General features: G+C 39.4%; 1 protein-coding gene across 1 annotated transcript in view; it reads right to left on the bottom strand.

The window, feature by feature from the left end:
• Positions 1-2,122, bottom strand: part of krt98 (keratin 98) — a 5,580-nt gene extending 3,458 nt beyond the window's left edge. Inside the window, exon 1 of the mRNA XM_061988316.2 lies at positions 1,723-2,122. Within this exon, the coding sequence (XP_061844300.1) occupies positions 1,723-2,058 (336 nt within the window). The 5' untranslated portion in view covers positions 2,059-2,122. The remainder of the gene's footprint in view (positions 1-1,722) is intronic.
• Between the last annotated feature and the right edge of the window lie 17,906 nt (positions 2,123-20,028).

Genomic DNA, 20,028 nt, shown 5'->3' on the forward strand with positions numbered 1-20,028 from the left:
CAGTTCCAGTTGGCCATTTCTCAAAATACGCTATATTGCCAAAAGTATTTGACCACCCATCCAAATGATCAGAATCAGGAGAACGGTACATTTCGGACTGCAATGTGCCGAGTGTGAAGTTCCAGTGAAAGGAACTTTGAAGGCTCCAGGATACCAAAACATTTTGAACAGTTTGGAGCGGGCCCCTTCCTCTTCCAACATGACTGTGCACCAGTGCACAAAGCAAGGTCCATTAAGACATGGATGACACAGTCTGGTGTGGATGAACTTGACTGGCCTGCACAGAGTCCTGACCTGAACCCGATAGAACACCTTTGGGATGAATTAGAACGGAGACTGAGAGCCAGGCCTTCTCCACCAACATCAGTGTGTGACCTCACCAATGCGCTTTTGGAAGAAAGGTCAAACATTCCTATAAACACACTCTGCAACCTTGTGGACAGCCTTCCCAGAAGAGTTGAAGCTGTAATAGCTGCAAAAGGTGGACCGACATCATATTTAACCCTACTGGTTAAGAATGGGATGACACTTCAAGTTCATATGTGAATCAAGGCAGGTGGCCAAATACTTTTGGCAATATAGTGTATAATCTCAAAGTAATAGGATTGTTTTCTTGTCTTGATCTGTTTGTGTTAGGGTTGTACGGTATACCGGTATTAGTATAGTACCACGATACTAATTAATAATTTTCGGTACTACACCGCCTCTGTCTGATCCTTTAACTACTTGGTATCGGATTGATACCCAAATTCGTGGTATCATCCAAAACGAATGTAAAGTATCCAAACAACAGAAGAACAAGTGATTATTACATTTGAACAGATTTATTTGAGTAACAGGACTAGGGTCGTACGGTATACCGGTACTAATTAATCATATTCGGTACTATACCGCCTCTAAAAAGTACTGGAAGTACCAAAATGTAAACAAACGCCATGGGTGGATCTACACCTGACATTCACTGGAATGATACCAAGTACAGGAGTGTATCTCGTCGATAGTACTATGATAACATTGATATTTTTTAGCATCACAAAATCTTTTTTGTATGATCCTGTAACAACTTAGTATCGGATTGATACCCAAATTCGTGGTACCATCCAAAACTAATGTAAAGTGTCAAACAACAGAAGAATAAGTGATTATTACATTTGAACAGAAGTGTAGATAGAACATGTTAAAAGAGAAAGTAAGCATGTAAGAAAGTAACAGTAAATGAACAAATACATTAATAATCAATTTTCTACCACTTGTCCTTAATTGTCCATAATTCGACAAAACAATAGAATGGAAAATGACACAAAATGTTACTGCATATGTCAGCAGCTAAATTAGGAGCCTGTGTTTGCTTACTTACTACTAAAAGACGAGTTGTCTTGTATGTTCACTATTTTATCTAAGGACAAACTTGCAATAAGAAACATATGTTTAATGTACCCTGAGATTTTTAGTTAAAATAAAGCCAACAATGCCATTTTTTGTGGTCCCCTTTATTTCGAAAAGTACCGAAAAGTATCGAAATAATTTTGGTACCGGTATACCGTACAACCCTAGCATGTACAGTACACCTCATTAGCTGTCAGGTATCAGTATGATACTGTTTGGAGAATGGGATGCACACTTTGGAAAGACAGTTATAAAATGACACCATGTTATTTTCTAAACCGGCTCTTCCAGTAAACTACATGCCATTTTATCTCAGCTACACATCAACACACATACCTTTTCTTTTAGGTCCTCAATGATTGCAAAGTACTTGGTGTAGTCGTGGCTGATGATGGTCTTGCTCTCATACCACTCTCTGATCTGCTTGTCCAGGCGATCGTTCTCCTTCTCCAGGGTGCGCACCTTGTCCAGGTAAGAAGCCAGACGGTCGTTGAGGTTCTGCATGGTGGCCTTCTCGTTGGCGCCCACGTGGAGGTCCAGGCCGTCGGCCAGGTTGAAGCCGGAAGAAGAAGAAGAGTACCCCTGGCCGGAGGAGATGCGGGTGCCGCGTCCGCCCGCTCCGCCGTAGACGCTCATGGTCTTCTGGCCGTAGGATCTGCTGCTCAGTGACATGCTGGAGGTTCTGGATCTGGACCAGGTAGGATCACGAGGGATGATCTGCAGTTGTGAGCATCACCTTGGACGCTGGGTTATATATACGGCAAAGTGGGATGGGCCAGGGGGGGTTAGTTGAAAAGAAAGAACGTCTCCATCTCATTACTCCATCTATCAGCACAGGGGTGGCGGCATGAGGGTGAGGGGTTCTCCCGCCCTCTTTACAGGTCAAACCCGTGATTCCACATTTCATCATTTCTCCATGAATGGCCATTCTTGAAATACTTGTCGACCTTTTTCCCTACGCGCCTTTAAGAATGCACGGTGTAATTGATGTTGTCCATAAATGAAAAGGTGGCAAACAGTCACACATAACAAGTACCTATAGGAGAAATGCAAAGGTGTAAAATCTTGAGGTTTTACTCAGAGCAGTGGCAAAATTGACACAGAGCAGTGACAATTTCACATCAGCGATACATGGGGCCAAAGGTTGTTTTAAAGTGTTATTTAAGTCACATATATCACAGCCGAAAAGTGCAAGATGGCACTCGGAGACGCTTGCAGGGTCCTTTCTAATGAGTGCCTTCACGTTCAAGTGTTACACACCTCCGGTAGACCAGGACGCAAACCACCAGGCCGAAAACCCCCAGGCCGACTCCACAGACGACTACGACTCCACGCAAATGCAACAATTGTGTAAGTCAAAGCATGCATAACCTGAAGATGGACATGCATTCTTGTCATACTTGGACAAGCTTTTTGGGTGATTGTTCACGTACTATCTGAGAAATAATCTCACACACCTTTTCTGAGAATAATGAAGACGATAGTTTGAAATGGAAGTTAATCCGCAAGACAAAAGGGCGTATGCGACATCAAAACACAAAGTTGAGTTGAGTTTGTGTTTATTTTGATACATTTGGTACTTTTCTAAATAAAGGGGACCACAAAAAATGGCATTATTGGCTTTATTTCAACAAAAAATCTTAGGGTACATTAAACATATGTTTCTTATTGCAAGTTTGTCCTTAAATAAAATAGTGAACATACAAGACAACTTGTCTTTTAGTAGTAAGTAAACAAACAAAGGCTCATAATTTAGTCTGCTGATGTATGCAGTAACACAGTGATTTTCATCATCTTAAAACTCATATGTATACTCTGGCCTTTAAATAGACGCCCCTTTTAGACCAGTTGATCTGCCATCTCTTTTTTGCTCTGCCCCCCTCTCTTGCGTGGAGAGGTTATCAGGTGACCACAGATGATCCGCTAGCTGTTCAATGTCGGGACCCGGGGTGGACCACTCATCTGTGCATCAGCTGATGACGTCTCTGCGCTGCTGACTTGTCTCCACTCAAGATGATCCCCTGCTGGCCCCACTATGGACTGGACTCTCACACTAGTATGTTAGATCCACTATGGACTGGACTCTCACAATATTATGCTCGATCCACTATGGACTGGACTCTCACTATTATGATAGATCCACTATGGACTGGACTCTCACACTATTATGTTAGATCCACTATGGACTGGACTGTCACTATTATGTTAGATCCACTGTGGACTGGACTGTCACTATTATGTTAGATCCACTATGGACTGGACTCTCACACTATTATGTTAGATCCACTATAGACTGGACTCTCACACTATTAACTAGATCCACTATGGACTGGACTCTCACATTATTAACTAAATCCACTCGACGTCCATTGCAGAAAAATGTGTCTGGGGGCCAATGTGTATGTGTGTATAAATTATATACACACATAGTTTGTACACATTTAGATGTACAAACCCCGTTTCCATATGAGTTGGGAAATTGTGTTAGATGTAAATATAAACGAAATACAATGATTTGCAAATCATTTTCAACCCATATTCAGTTGAATATGCTACAAAGGCAACATATTTGATGTTCAAACAGAATTTGATGCCAGCAACACGTGACAAAGAAGTTGGGAAAGGTGGCAATAAATACTGATAAAGTTGAGGAATGCCCATCAAACACTTATTTGGAACATCCCAAAGGTGAACAGGCAAATTGGGAACAGGTGGGTGCCATGATTGGGTATAAAAGTAGATTCCATGAAATGCTCAGTCATTCACAAACAAGGATGGGGCGAGGGTCACCACTTTGTCAACAAATGCGTGAGCAAATTGTTGAACAGTTTAAGAACAACATTTCTCAACCAGCTATTGCAAGGAATTTAGGGATTTCACCATCTACGGTCTGTAATATCATCAAAGGGTTAAGAGAATCTGGAGAAATCACTGCACGTAAGCAGCTAAGCCCGTGACCTTCGATCCCTCAGGCTGTACTGCATCAACAAGCGACATCAGTGTGTAAAGGATATCACCACATGGGCTAAGGAACACTTCAGAAACCCACTGTCAGTAATTATGGTTGGTCGCTACATCTGTAAGTGCAAGTTAAAACTCTCCTATGCAAGGCGAAAACCATTTATCAACAACACCCAGAAACGCAGTCTGCTTAGCTGGGCCTGAGCTCATCTAAGATGGACTGATACAAAGTGGAAAAGTGTTATGTGGTCTGACGAGTCCACATTTCAAATTGTTTTTGGAAACTGTGAACGTTGTGTCCTCCGGACCAAAGAGGAAAAGAACCATCCAGATTGTTATAGGCGCAACGTTGAAAAGCCAGCATCTGTGATGGTATGGGGGTGTATAAGTGCCCAAGACATGGGTAACTTACACATCTGTGAAGACGCCATTAATGCTGAAAGGTACATACAGGTTTTGGAGCAACATATGTTACATCAACATGGCTTCATAGTAAAAGAGTGCGGGTACTAGACTGGCCTGCCTGTAGTCCAGACCTGTCTCCCATTGAAAATGTGTGGCGCATTATGAAGCCTAAAATACCACAACGGAGACCCCCGGACTGTTGAACAACTTAAGCTGTACATCAAGCAAGAATGGGAAAGAATTCCACCTGAGAAGCTTAAAAAATGTGTCTCCTCAGTTCCCAAACGTTTACTGAGTGTTGTTAAAAGGAAAGGCCATGTAACAGCGTGGTGAACATGCCTTTTCCCAACTACTTTGGCAAATGTTGCAACCATGAAATTCTAAGTTAATTATTATTTCCATCCATCCATCCATCTTCTTCCGCTTATCCGAGGTCGGGTCGCGGGGGCAGCAGCCTAAGCAGGGAAGCCCAGACTTCCCTCTCCCCAGCCACTTCGTCCAGCTCCTCCCGGTGGATCCCGAGGCGTTCCCAGGCCAGCCGGGAGACATAGTCTTCCCAACGTGTCCTGGGTCTTCCCCGTGGCCTCCTACCGGTCGGACGTGCCCGAAACACCTCCCGAGGGAGGCGTTCGGGTGGCATCCTGACCAGATGCCCGAACCACCTCATCTCATTTGCAAAAAAAATAAGTTTATGAGTTTGAACATCAAATATCTTGTCTTTGTAGTGCATTCAATTGAATATGGGTTGAAAAGGATTTGCAAATCATTGTATTCTGTTTATATTTACATCTAACACAATTTCCCAACTCAAATGGAAACGGGGTTTGTACAAATCTGCTGTATACTGTATATACTTGCCAACCTTAACACATTTTCCAGGAGACTCTCGAATTTCAGTGCCTCTCCCGAAAATCTCCTGGGACAACCATTCTCCCGAATTTCTCCCAATTTCCAGCCGGACAACTATATTGGGGGCGTGCCTTAAAGGCACTGCCTTTAGCCTCGTCTCTCACCTGAAAAGGAGACTATTATATATGTCTCCGTTATCCATAGGTTTACCTTTAACCCATAACACGGTGGCCGAATCGACCACGCCCACCCCACACCTCCCTAATCTCCCGAATTCGGAGGTCTCAAGGTTGGCAAGTATGGCTGTACACTATGTGTGTTTGGGTCCCTTTTTTTCAGGAACACTAATACCAAAAGTCACAATGTCCAATAGAGTTCTAAAAGCAGACCTCCTTAAAAAAACGGACAGGAATTTTACAGTTTTTTACTGAATGGAATACCCAAAATGTACATGAAAATAAAGAAAGTTTACAATATTAACTATGAACAATAAAACACTGAATATTAACAACGTATGAACATTGCTCCTCTTTTACTTCTCAGACCAGCTCCTCGATAGTTGTGTATCTTTTACAATCAAGCAAAACACAACACACATGTAAAAAAAACAGCAAAATATGAATGCAAAGGGTAATAAACACCTACAATATGATATATTATCACGTAAAAATCTGCTTCCGCATCTGTTCGGGCTGGCTGCTCTGAAAACAAACCTCGCCCACTCTGCTTTGTTCCTGTCTGTCTTACATACTATGCCATTGGGAATCATAAACGGATACATTAACCACCATCTTTGATGAGTATGATGTATTTTACTATTGTTTTATGTCATTTGGCTGAGTGCCACATGAACGGTAAGCTTCCAACAGTGATCTCCAGTAAGTTGCGCAACACTCCAAGTTACTAGCAGTAGGGTAATGTGCCTCTCTCTTTGTAACGCCACACCTTGTTATGTTACGTTTTAGTTTTGTAACTTTTGCTCAGAAGTAAAGATGGTGGTCGATCAACAGTCGCTTTATCCGAGCAAAACTGTTTACTGTCCTCCTCCACCCGCGGCACGCTCACACACAAACACAGGGCTCAGCCTGCCACGGTCACGGCCTTACAGACAGTCAGAAATCTGAAACTAACACTACACACACTGCAAAAAGTCAGTGTTCAAAAACAAGACATTTATTTGAACTAAGCAACATTATCTGCCAATAGAACAAGAAAATTTGGCTTGTCAAGACTTTCCAAAACAAGTAAAATAAAGCTGCAAGCAGCGATGGACGGGACCGACTTTGACGGCACATAAAATTAAAACCGTAGCAGTATTCAAAACTCTTTGGTCAAATTTTAATCAGAAGGGTTCAATCTCTCTCCTGTGCTAGTTTGAAGCCGACCCGACAAACGCGCTCAGAGGAGATAATGTTTGAAAAAAGGTGACCGGTTTTTACAAAGCTTTTGTTTTGAAGGGGGAATTGCAAACTTCCTGTTGATTTTTGCTGGGGGTTGTCAGTATATGAAATGTAGGTCTTAATAAGACCTACATAGAGGTTTGTGTTTCATGTCTCTAAGACATTCCTACTGGAAGTTACAGGCAGTTTTGTCTGAGTTTTCCTCCTAGGAGCAGTTGTGTCTGTGTTTTCTTCCTAGGGGGCGTTAGAGCACAATTTTGAGTTTTGGGGTTGTGTTTTTTTATTAGATCTCAATTTTTGCCAGTCCTGATGTGTGTGTCCAGTTTGGTGAGTTTTGAAGCATGTTAAGGGGGTCAAATTACAGCTCAAAGAGGCAAAAGTGAATGTTTTTACAAAAATTTTGTTTTGAAGGGGGAATTGCCAACTTCCTGTTGATTTTTGCTGAAGGATGTTAATGTATGAAATTTAGGTCTAAGTCAGACCTACATAGAAGTTTGTGTTTCATGTCTGTACGACATTCCTACCGGAAGTTACAAGCAGTTTTGTTTGTGTTTTTCCTAGGGGGCGCTAGAGCGCAATTTTGAGTTTTGGGGTTTGGTGCAATTTTTGCCAGTCCTGATGTGTGTGTCAAATATGGTGAGTTTTGAAGCATGTTAAGGGGGTCAAATTAGAGCTCAAAGAGGCGGTGAAATAATAATAATAAAAACGCACAAATTACAATAGGGTCCTGTGTCCCAAAGGGACATTGCGGTCCCTAATTAGCTAACCTCAATGAACCCCAAAATACCTTAAAATAAGTATATTCTCACTAATAACAACTGTACTACTATATGAGTACGTATTTTCTATTGTTTCATTGAAAATAAAACAGCAAAGTCCATTTTAGACCAGTTGATCTGCCGTTTCTTTTCTTTTCTCCTCTGCTCCCCCCTATCCCTTGTGGAAGGGGAGACACACAGATCCGGTGGCCATGGATGGGGTGCTGGCTGTCCGGGGTCGAGACCCGGGGTGGACCGCTCGCCTGTATATCGGTTGGGAACATCTCTGCGCTGCTGACCCGTCTCCGCTCGGGATGGTTTCCTGCTGACCCCACTGTGGACTGGACTCTTACTGTTATGCTGGATCCACTATGGACTGGACTCTCACAATATTATGTTAGACCCACTCGACATCCATTGCATTCGGTCTCCCTAGAGGGGGGGGGGGGGTTACCCACATATGCGGTCCTCTCCAAGGTTTCTCATAGTCATTCACATCGACGTCCCACTGGGGTGAGTTTTTCCTTGCCCTTATGTGGGCTATACCGAGGATGTCGTTGTGGCTTGTGCAGCCCTTTGAGACACTTGTGATTTAGAGCTATATAAATAAACATTGATTGATTGATTGATGATTTGGCTGTCATCTGTTTTAATTATGAGACACAATTGTGTCAAAGTCACGATTTTTTTTTCATGCTTGAAATAAGAAATTATTACTTTAAAAAAAGTAGTTTTATACTTGTGAGTGTTGATGACACATTTTTGCAACAGTTGATATTCTAGTTTCAAGCATGTTTTACTCAATATAGGTCATCAAATCTCAGCAACAATCTGTAATATCTTACTGAGATCATTTAGGACCAAAACCCTTAAAACAAGTAAAACACTCTAACATAAAATCTGCTTAGTGAGAAGAATTATCTTATCAGACAGAAAATAAGCAAGTATCACCCTTATTTGAGATATTTAATCTTACTTAGTTTTCAGGTTGCTACACAATATTATTGTTTGTATAATTGCGACATACTAAGCATAAGTCGTTTAGGCCCAAGAACAAAATGCATGACTTATCAATGCCTCGGCCAATAATGTGGAAACAGCTTGTAAAATATTCACGCACCTAAACAACATCCGAGTCTAAGTGAAAAGTGAGCACCTGCGTATATTTTTTCAATGTTGTTGAACAGCATAGCTGAGCTGCTAGACTGTTGTCTGCTGTCATCATCATTGTCATCCGTCAGTCTGACACACGCCATACTACGTGTCACTTATTCAATAATATATTTTTTATTTTGCTAGTTTGGTGTCGAACTGGACCTCAGTCACAAATTATCTGATACATATGGGAACTTTTTAGTGCAATGTTGAGGCTTGTGAAAGTACAATGCGCCTATTTATAGCAAAACTGCAAATCTTCATTTTGTATTGCATGACACCCTAAAGATAAGTGACTATGGTTGGGGAATAAACCAGCCTGCATCCGCCCTTTGAGCCATTTTGACGCTGACACGGTTTCATGCCTAAGTTGTACATACTGACAGGATCTGAGGAGACATGTGATTTTCTTTCATCGAGCCGTCATACCAGCTCGACCGCCACAACAAAAAGGCCTCTGAAGTGTCAGATAATATGTATGAAGCAATGTGCTCTACAAAATGGTATGTCAATTCCATTGTAAAGAACAACAACTTGCAGTAAGTTTATGGTAGGGGTGTCCAGACTCTTTGACTTGAGGCTCGCATTGGGCTAAAAAAAAAGATTGGCTGGGGGCCGAAAACCGACTGCATGTAAAATAAAATAAATAAATAAAAAATAAAAATAAAATAAATAATAATAATAAATTAAATTATTAATTAAAAAAATAAATTTAAAAACCAAAACCAGTGAAGTTGGCACGGTGTGTAAATCGTAAATAAAAACTGAATACAATGATTTGCAAATCCTTTTCAACTTATATGCAATTGAATAGACTGCAAAGACAACATACTTAATGTTGGAAGTGAGAAACTTAATTCTTGTTTGCAAATCATTATTAACTTAGAATTTAATGGCAGCAACACATTGCAAAAAAGTTGGCACAGGGGCATTTTTACCACTGTGTTACATGGCCTTTCCTTTTAACAACACTCAGTAAACGTTTGGGAACTGAGGAGACCAATTTTTGAAGCTTTTCAGGTGTAATTATTTTCCAGTCTTGCTTGATGTACAGCTTAAGTTGTTCAACAGTCGGGGTCTCCGTTGTGGTATTTTAGGCTTCATAATGCGCCACACATTTTCAATGGGAGACAGGTCTGGACTACAGGCAGGCCAGTCTAGTACCCGCACTCTCTTACTACGAAGCCACGCTGTTGTAACATTTGCAGAATGTGGCTTGGCATTAACTTGCTGAAATAAGCAGGGGCGTCCATGAAAAAGACGTCGCTTGGATGGCAACATAAGTTGCTCCAAAACCTGTATGTACCTTTCAGCCTTATTGGTGCTTTCACAGATGTCTTGGGCACTAATACACCCCCATACCATCACAGATGCTCTGGCTTTTGAACTTTGCGCCTATAACAGTCCGGATGGTTCTTTTCCTCTGTGGTCCAGAGGACATGACGTCCACAGTGTCCAAAAACAATTTGAAATCTGGACTCGTCAGACCACAGAAAACTTTCCCACATCAGTCCATCTTAGATGAGCTCGGGCGTTGTTGATAAATGGCTTTGGCTTTGCATAATAGAGTTTTAACTTGCACTTACAGATGTAACGACCAACTGTAGTTACCGACAGTGGTTTTCTGAAGTGTTCCTGAGCCCATGTGGTGATATCCTTTACACACTGATGTCAGTTTTTGATGCAGTACCGCCTAAAGGATCGAAGGTCACGGGCATTCAATGTTGGTTTTCAGCCTTGCCGCTTACGTGCAGTGATTTCTCCAGATTCTCTGAACCTTTTGATGATATTACGGACCGTTGATGGTAAAATCCCTAAATTCCTTGCAATAGCTCGTTGAGAAATGTTTATCTTAAACCGTTCGACAATTTGCTCACACATTTGCTCACAAAGCGATGACCCTCGCCCCATCCTTGTTTGTGAATGACTGAGCATTTCATGGAAGCTGCATTTATACCCAATCATGGCACCCACCTGTTCCCAATTAGCCTGTTCACCTGTGGGATGTTCCAAATAAGTGCTTGATGAGCATTCCTCAACTTTCTCAGTCTTTTTTGCCACTTGTGCTAGCTTTTTTGAAGCATGTTGCAGGCATCAAATTCCAAATGAGCTAATATTTGCAAAAAATAACAAAGTTTTCAAGTTCAAACTTTAAGTCTTTGGTTATGGGTAGCACAGTTGCCCGTTCGAACGTTAAATATCTTGTCTTTGCAGTCTATTCAATTGAATACAGGTTGAAAAGGATTTGCAAATCATTGTATTCTGTTTGTACAAACGTACACATCTGTGAAGGCACCATTAATGCTGAAAGGTACATACAGATTTTGGAACAACATATACTGCCATCTAAGCGCCGTCTTTTTCATGGACGCCCCTGCTTATTTCAGCAAGACAATGCCAAGCCCCATTCAGCACGTGTTACAACAGCGTGGCTTCGTAAAAAAAAGAATGCGGGTACTTTCCTGGTCCGCCTGCAGTCCAGACCTGTCTCCCATTGAAAATGTGTGGAGCATTATGAAGCGTAAAATACAATAGCGGAGACCCCGGACTGTTGAACGACTGAAGCTCTACATAAAACAAGAAAGGGAAATAATTCTACTTTCAAAGCTTCAACAATTAGTTTCCTCAGTTCCCAATCATTATTTGAGTGTTGTTAAAAGAAAAGGTGATGTAACACAGTGGTGAACATGCCCTTTCCCAACTACTTTGGCACGTGTTGCAGCCATGGAATTCTAAGGTAATTATTATTTGCAAAAAAAAAGAATAAAGTTTATGAGTTATAACATCAAATATCTTGTCTTTGTAGTGCATTCAATTGAATATGGGTTGAAAAGGATTTGCAAATCATTGTATTCTGTTTATATTTACATCTAACACAATTTCCCAACTCATATGGAAACAGGGATTATATATATATATATATATATATATATATATATATATATATATATATATATATATATATATATATATATATATATATATACACACACACACACACACACACACACACACACACACTTCTATATCTATCTATCTATATATATATATATATATATACACACACACACACACACACACACACACACACACACACACACACACACACACACACACACACACACACACATATTATTAATATAATGGATATATAATTAATAATTAATATAATTGGATATTGACAGTATGTGAAAGTTTGACTCCAACCTTGTTTATTTCCGTGACAACCACTTTCAAGTTTTGTAATCAAACAGAAATATCAAGCATCTAAAATGCGCCACACATGGATAAGTGTGGAGAGGGTTTTGCATTTTTCCCCATCATGCTTTGCAGGGTATTTAAATAAATGTAACTCTAAATTATGTGTTGTGTTTGGACATTTTTTTTTATGATATCCACACATTTCAGTGAGCAGGTTGTGTTATGTGTAACAATGTGCGTTGACTTTTTGTGTTAGTTTATTTGCGCCATGAGTGGGAAAGGATGTTTGGATTGGGTCGTATAGAAAATGATGTGCTGTTTACACTTCAACGTGCAACTCATGATCATTTCCTGATTTACTTGCAATGTCCTCAAGGTGTAACAAAGTTGCAGCATTTACTTTGTCAGGAATTTAAAATTAAGTTGGAGGCATCGTGCAGGCCAGCTATCCTTATTAAACTCGTGACAGCTCATGGGCCAAAATCAACAGGCCGGTGGGCCGCACTTGGTTCGCGGGCCGTAATTTGGACACCCCTGGTCTATGGGATGCTTGACTGGGATAATGGGGGGCAGATTTCTCCCTTCACTCTTATTATTCTTATTTTGTATATTCCGGAGAAGCAGCGTCCTCTACAGCAGATATTTGATTTTGTCAAAGTTACAATAGCACTATGCTGTTTTTAAGGACCTTCTGCAAAAAAATCGAGTCAAAAATCATCTCTGTGACAGAACTTTAGTGTTTTTAGGAATCTGCTGCAAAAATGTGAGTCTCTCACAAGTTTTTTTAGCTGAACTGGCAGGCCACAAATTGAGTAGCACAAATGATGAAAAAGAGAGGACCTAAATTGGAACCTTGAGGAACACAACAAAGCAACAGCAACATCTTAGTTACATAAATCACATTACCGGATTTTCCGGACCAAAGGGCGCACCCGATTATAAGGCGCACTGCTGATCAATGGTCTATTTTCAATCTTTTTTCATATCTAAGGCGCACCGGATTATAGGGCGCATTAAAGGAGTCATATTATTATTATTTTTTTTAAATGGAAAACACTTCCTTGTGGTCCACATAACATGTAGTGGTGGTTCTTTGGTCTAAATGTTGCATCGATTATGTTTTACAGATCATCTTCAAGCCGCTTTTTGACCGTCGCTTCAGGATGCGCCATTTTGTGGGCGGTCTTATTTACGTGGCTCACCTTCGGCAGCGTCTTCTCCCCGCCATCTTTGTTGTAGCGGTGTAGCGTGCAAGGACGGGAGTGGAAGGAGTGTCAAAAGATGGAGCTAACTGTTTTAATGACATTCAGACTTTACTTCAATCAATAACGGAGCAGCATCTCCTCATCCGGAAACAACAACACCGGAAATGTGTCCCGTGAAAAAACGTCCGACCGGAACTCTCTAATAACTAAAGTTCCTTGGGTGAATAATGTAAACTCACTACACCGGTATGTTTTAGTGCTTTCATGGCGAGTTTACTGACAGATATAAGTAAGAACTTTACACTACTTTATACTAGAAATGGCAACAGTGGAGGATGAATGTCCCATAACAAGAAGATAGAGAAAAAGAAGAAACTTATCGACTACGGTGTCGGCACGGATTACAACGGCGGACGCGTGCAATTTTTCAGGATTTATGCAGATCCCAAATACAGATCAGCAGGTACTAAAAGGCAAGAAAAGTTGCTTTTGCATAATATTGCAAAACATAACACCAGATAATATGTCTAACCTTATACACAGCATAATAATACTCGTATGTTGAAGCACAGTACAATCCATCAAGCGGTGCAGCTTCATAGCTCACCAAAGTCATACTAAAACATTTTGATAGATTTTTGAGCGCCGTGTGTAATGTTTTATATTTTCAATGAAACATATAAAATGTTGTTTTTTTACTTGAGTCATATTGCCATCATGGGCAGCACGGTGGAAGAGGGGTTAGTGCATCTGCCTCACAATACGAAGGTCCTGAATAGTCTTGGGTTCAATCCCGGGCTCGGGATCTTTCTGTGTGGAGTTTGCATGTTCTCCCCGTGACTGCGTGGGTTCCCTCCGGGTACTCCGGCTTCCACCCACCTCCAAAGACATGCACCTGGGGATAAGTTGATTGGCAACACTAAATTGGCCCTAGTGTGCGGATGTGAGTGTGAATGTTGTCTGTTTATCTGTGTTGGCCCTGCGATGAGGTGGCGACTTGTCCAGGGTGTACCCCGCCTTCCGCCCGATTGTAGCTGAGATAGGCTCCAGCGCCCCCCGCGACCCCAAAGGGAATAAGCGGTAGAAAATGGATGGATGGATATTGCCATCATATTGCAGTCTACACATATCTCTTATGTTAGACTGCCATCTACTGGTCACACTTATCATTACACCATGTACCAAATAAAATTGCTTCGAGGTCGGTAAGCAAAACCAGAATTATTCCGTATATTAAGCGCACCGGGTTATAAGGCGCACTGTCGATTTTTGCGAAAATGAAAGGATTTTAAGTGCGCCTTGTAGTCCGGAAAATACGGTACAAAAAAAAGTGTAACCGCCAAAAAGGAAAGGACCTCGAGGGGTGTCTTGAGGAATGCCTCAGTCAGCAAGCTTGTGTCCTTTGTTTGCTAGCAAGGTTAAAATGTCAATGCAAGGATCTGCCAATGTGGGGTTGCCGAATGTCAAAGTTCCGTCACACTTTTCTAGCAGATATTTTTCTCAAATTTAACTCACTTTTCTCAGATTTAACTCACTTTTCTCAGATTCAACTCACTTTTCTCAGATTTTCTACCATTTCTGCAAACAACACGGTCACTATCATATAAGTTTGATGCAGCAGCCAGCTCACAGAATCGCTTTGGATCGGTTCTAAAGAATATGTCTCAATTGTGAACTAAATGGTAAAAGACTTATTATAGTAAGTGTGAATTAATGTCAATTTTTTCCTTAATCTTACTTCCTTTTAAATCACACTTCTCGGCCAGCGGTGCTGTGTCGCGCTGTGAGGAGCAGGAAGATGGAAAAGAAGCATTAAAAGGCGCATATCGGCGTGCTCTGGATCCGAAACCCTGACCAAATGATGGCTTCACACTCACAGCGATAATGCAGTTCATACAGTGTGTGACACATGAGTGAAAGACACGTACAAATAGAAGTAGGTGTACAGACAGCATGCCTCGGTGGAATTACAAGCAATTCCATTCATTGTCAAACGTGCAAGTGCAGCGCCGACGTGTTTGAGTGTCTAATTGTCTCAACACACCTTGCACACTCACACGTTCGAAGCTAACATAAAAAAAAAAAAAAAAAAAATGGCATTGAAGCATCGGTCATGTTTCCTTCTGCAGCAGTAAGAAAGGTGTAGGAGTGTCTGCACTGAGAGGCGGAGATGTGGGCGCGCTTTGCGGTTGAAAAGCGTCGGATTAATGGAATATTGACATCCTATCAAAATTCATCTTTATTTACACTTGGTGAGAGATTTAGTGCTCACATTTAGATTTAAGATTCATATTTAACATTTAGGTTTATTTTTAACATTTAGGTTTAGATTCAACATTTAGGTTTAGATTGAATATTTAGGTTTGGATTTAACATTTAGCGCTCACATTTAGATTTAAGATTTATATTTAACATTTAGGTTTGGATTTAACATTTAGGTTTAGATTTAACGTTTAGGTTTAGATTTAAGATTTATATTTAACATTTAGGTTTAGATTTAACATTTAGCGCTCACATTTAGATTTAGGTTTAGATTTAACATTTAGCGCTCACATTTAGATTTAAGATTTATATTCAACATTTAGGTTTAGATTTAACATTTAGGTTTGGATTTAACATTTAGCGCTCACATTTAGATTTAGGTTTAGATTTAACATTTAGCGCTCACATTCAACATTTAGCGCTCACATGTAACATTTAGCGCCCACATTCAACATTTAGCGCTCACATTTAGATTTAAGATTGATATTTAACATCCATCCATCCATCCATTTTCTACCGCTTATTCCCTTTGGGGTCGCGGGGGGCGCTGGAGCCTATCTCAGCTACAATCGGGCGGAAGGCGGGGTACACCCTGGACAAGTCGCCACCTCATCGCAGGGCCAACACAGATAGACAGACAACATTCACACTCACATTCACACACTAGGACCAATTTAGTGTTGCCAATCAACTTATCCCCAGGTGCATGTCTTTGGAGGTGGGAGGAAGCCGGAGTACCCGGAGGGAACCCACGCAGTCACGGGGAGAACATGCAAACTCCACACAGAAAGATCCCGAGCCCGGGATTGAACCCAAGACTACTCAGGACCTTCGTATTGTGAGGCAGATGCACTAACCCCTCTGCCACCGTGAAGCCCTGATATTTAACATTTAGGTTTATTTTTAACATTTAGGTTTAGATTGAACATTTAGGTTTGGATTTAACATTTAGCGCTCACATTTAGATTTAAGATTTATATTTAACATTTAGGTTTAGATTTAACATTTAGGTTTAGATTTAACGTTTAGGTTTAGATTTAAGATTTATATTTAACATTTAGGTTTGGATTTAACATTTAGGTTTAGATTTAACATTTAGCGCTCACATTTAGATTTAAGATTTATATTCAACATTTAGGTTTAGATTAAACATTTAGGTTTAGATTTAACATTTAGGTTTAGATATAACATTTAGCACTTGCATTTAGATTTAGGTTTAGATTTAACATTTAGCGCTCACATTCAAAATTTAGCGCTCACATTTAACATTTAGCGCTCACATTCAACATTTAGCGCTCACATTCAACATTTAGCGCTCACATTCAACATTTAGCGCTCACATTTAGATTTAAGATTTATATTTAACATTTAGGTTTAGATTAATCATTTAAGTTTAAATTTAACATTTAGGGTTAGATTTAACATTTAGCGCTCACATTTAGATTTAACATTTATATTCAACATTTAGGTTTAGATATAACATTTAGGTTTAGATTTAACATTTAGGTTTGGATTTAACATTTAGCACTCACATTTAGATTTAAGATTTAGATTTAACATTTAGGTTTAGATTTAACATTTAGGTTTAGATTTAACATTTAGCACTCACATATGGATTTAAGATTTATACTTAAGATTTAGGTTTAGATTTAACGTTTAGGTTTTAGATTTAAGATTTAGGTTTAGGTTTAGATTTAACATTTAGGTTTATATTTAACATTTAGGTTTAGATTCAACATTAAGTTTAGATTTAACATTTAGCGCTCACATTTAACATGTAGCGCTCACATTTAGATTTAAGATTTATATTTAACATTTAGGTTTGTATTTAAAATTTAATTTTATATTTAACATTTAGGTTTAGATTTAACATTTAGCGCTCACATTTAGATTTAGGTTTAGACTCAACATTTAGCGCTCACATTTAATTTTTAGCGCTCGCATTTAGATTTAAGATTTATATTTAACATTTAGGTTTAGATTTAACATTTAGGTTTAGATTTAACATTTAGCGCTCACATTTAGATTTAGGTTTAGATTTAACATTTAGCGCTCACATTTAGATTTAGGATTTATATTTAACATTTAGGTTTAGATTTAACATTTAGCGCTCACATTTATATTTACGATTTATATTTAACATTTAGGTTTAGATTTAACATTTAGCACTCACATTTAGATTTAGGTTTAGATTTAACATTTAGCGCTCACATTTAACATTTAGGGCTCACATTTAGATTCAAGATGTATATTTAACATTTAGGTTTAGATTTAATATTTAGGTTTGGATTCAACATTCAGCGCTCACATTTAGTTTTTAGATTTATATTTAAGATTGAGGTGATAGGCTCCAGTACCCCCGCGACCCAAAAAGGGACAAGCGGTAGAAAATGGATGGATGGGTTTATATGTAACATTTAGGTTTAGATTTAACATTTAGTGGTCACATTTAGTTTTTAGATTTATATTTAACATTGAGGTGATAGGCTCCAGCACCCCCGCGACCCTGAAAGGGACAAGCGGTAGAAAATGGATGGATGGGGTTTATATGTAATATTTAGGTTTAGATTTAACATTTAGCGCTCACATATAGATTTAAGATTTATATTTAACATTTAGGTTTAGATTTAACTTTTAGCGCTCACATTTAACATTTAGCGCTCACATTTAGATTTAAGATTTATATTTAACATTTAGGTTTATATTTAACAATTAGGTTTAGATTCAACATTTAGCGCTCACATTTGGATTCAAGATTTATATTTAACATATAGGTTTAGATTTAACATTTAGGTTTGGATTTATCATTTAGCGCTCACATTCAGATTTAGAATTTAGATTTAACATTTAACTTTAGATTTAACATTTAGGCTTAGATTCAACATTTAGATGTTGATTCAAGGTTTAGATTTAAAAGTGCCATATTTAGAAATGTCATCTCAAGTCATCATTAAATAATATAATAATCTGAAGTCATCATTAAATAATATAATAATATGTCAAAAGAAATTAATAAATCATGTTCTTTTTGAACACCTCTATAACTGATAACAGTTCCACAAAAGATCATCGACGTCCCACTGGGGTGAGTTTTTCCTTGCCCTTATGTGGGCTTTGTACCGAGGATGTCGTTGTGGCTTGTGCAGCCCTTTGAGACACTTGTGATTTAGGGCTATATAAATAAACATTGATTGATTGATTGATTGAGATTTACAGCCCCGAAATCTTGTTATTGTTTTCATTTGGATGCCCCGCCCTCCAACGTTTTGACCAATTAGAAAGTCTGTGAGTGTGTCACATCCAGGTTGCCAGTTACACACCGCCCTCTTCGTCTGGCTACTGCCACTGGTAAAGTTACTAAACATGTCAGACCTTAGTGAATCTAAAAGGCGTCGTTACGATTCTCAACTTATTCATGACAAAGCCAGGAACAAAGGATTTGTATCAGGGATGCCTTTAAAGATGGAGATGATTGAAGCCGGAAAATATTTTTTTAACTGACGCCAAACTTGCTAATTTCCTCCTTGATACGTAAGTAAGACATTTACGTTTTCTTATTACTTGTAATAAATGGAAATTGACATTTTGTATGCAAACTATATTGTCCAATACAGTCTATGATCTTGTCTAACAAAGCTAGTATGTTCGTGCAAGGAAATGGGTTCCAACATTAGCACGGCTAATTGAGGTTTCTGGTACTTTATGTACTGTATGCATGAAGGTAAACTAATAATTACTACTGATCTGAACAATAGGCATTATGGGAAAATAACACTAAAAACACTACAAACTGTCGCTTGAACGTGAATTTTTTCTGGCTTTCAGTATTTTGTCAATGTTAGGGCCACACCGTTTTTCTTGTATGTTATGAATGATCTTCCTGATTACACACATGCATTTCTGCATCGTGACCCTTATGATTTGATCTGAACAAAAATTGTAGAGACATTGGAAAGAGAAGACCAGGAAAATGCGGTATTTTCACTTATCTAAACCAATACATGTATAATGAATTCTTTCCCATTCTTGCTTGATGTACAGCCTAAGTTGTTCAACAGTCCGGGAGTCTCCGTTGTGGTATTTTAGGCTTCATAATGCGCCACACATTTTCAATGGGAGACAGGTCTGGACTACAGGCAGGCCAGTCTAGTACCTGCACTCTTTTACTATGAAGCCACGCTGTTGTAACACTTGGCATTGTCTTGCTGAAATAAGCAGGGGCGTCCATGATAACGTTGCTTGGATGGCGAGATATGTTGCTCCAAAACCTGAATGTACCTTTCAGCATTTATGGTGCCTTCACAGATGTGTAAGTTACCCATGCCTTGGGCACTAATACACCCCCATACCATCACAGATGCTGGCTTTTGAACTTTGCGCCTATAACAATCCGGATGGATCTTTTCCTCTTTGTTCCACAGTTCCCAAAAACAAATTTGAAATATG

The sequence above is a fragment of the Nerophis lumbriciformis genome, linkage group LG27 (genome assembly GCF_033978685.3).
Source record: "Nerophis lumbriciformis linkage group LG27, RoL_Nlum_v2.1, whole genome shotgun sequence".
Lineage (NCBI taxonomy): Eukaryota > Metazoa > Chordata > Actinopteri > Syngnathiformes > Syngnathidae > Nerophis > Nerophis lumbriciformis.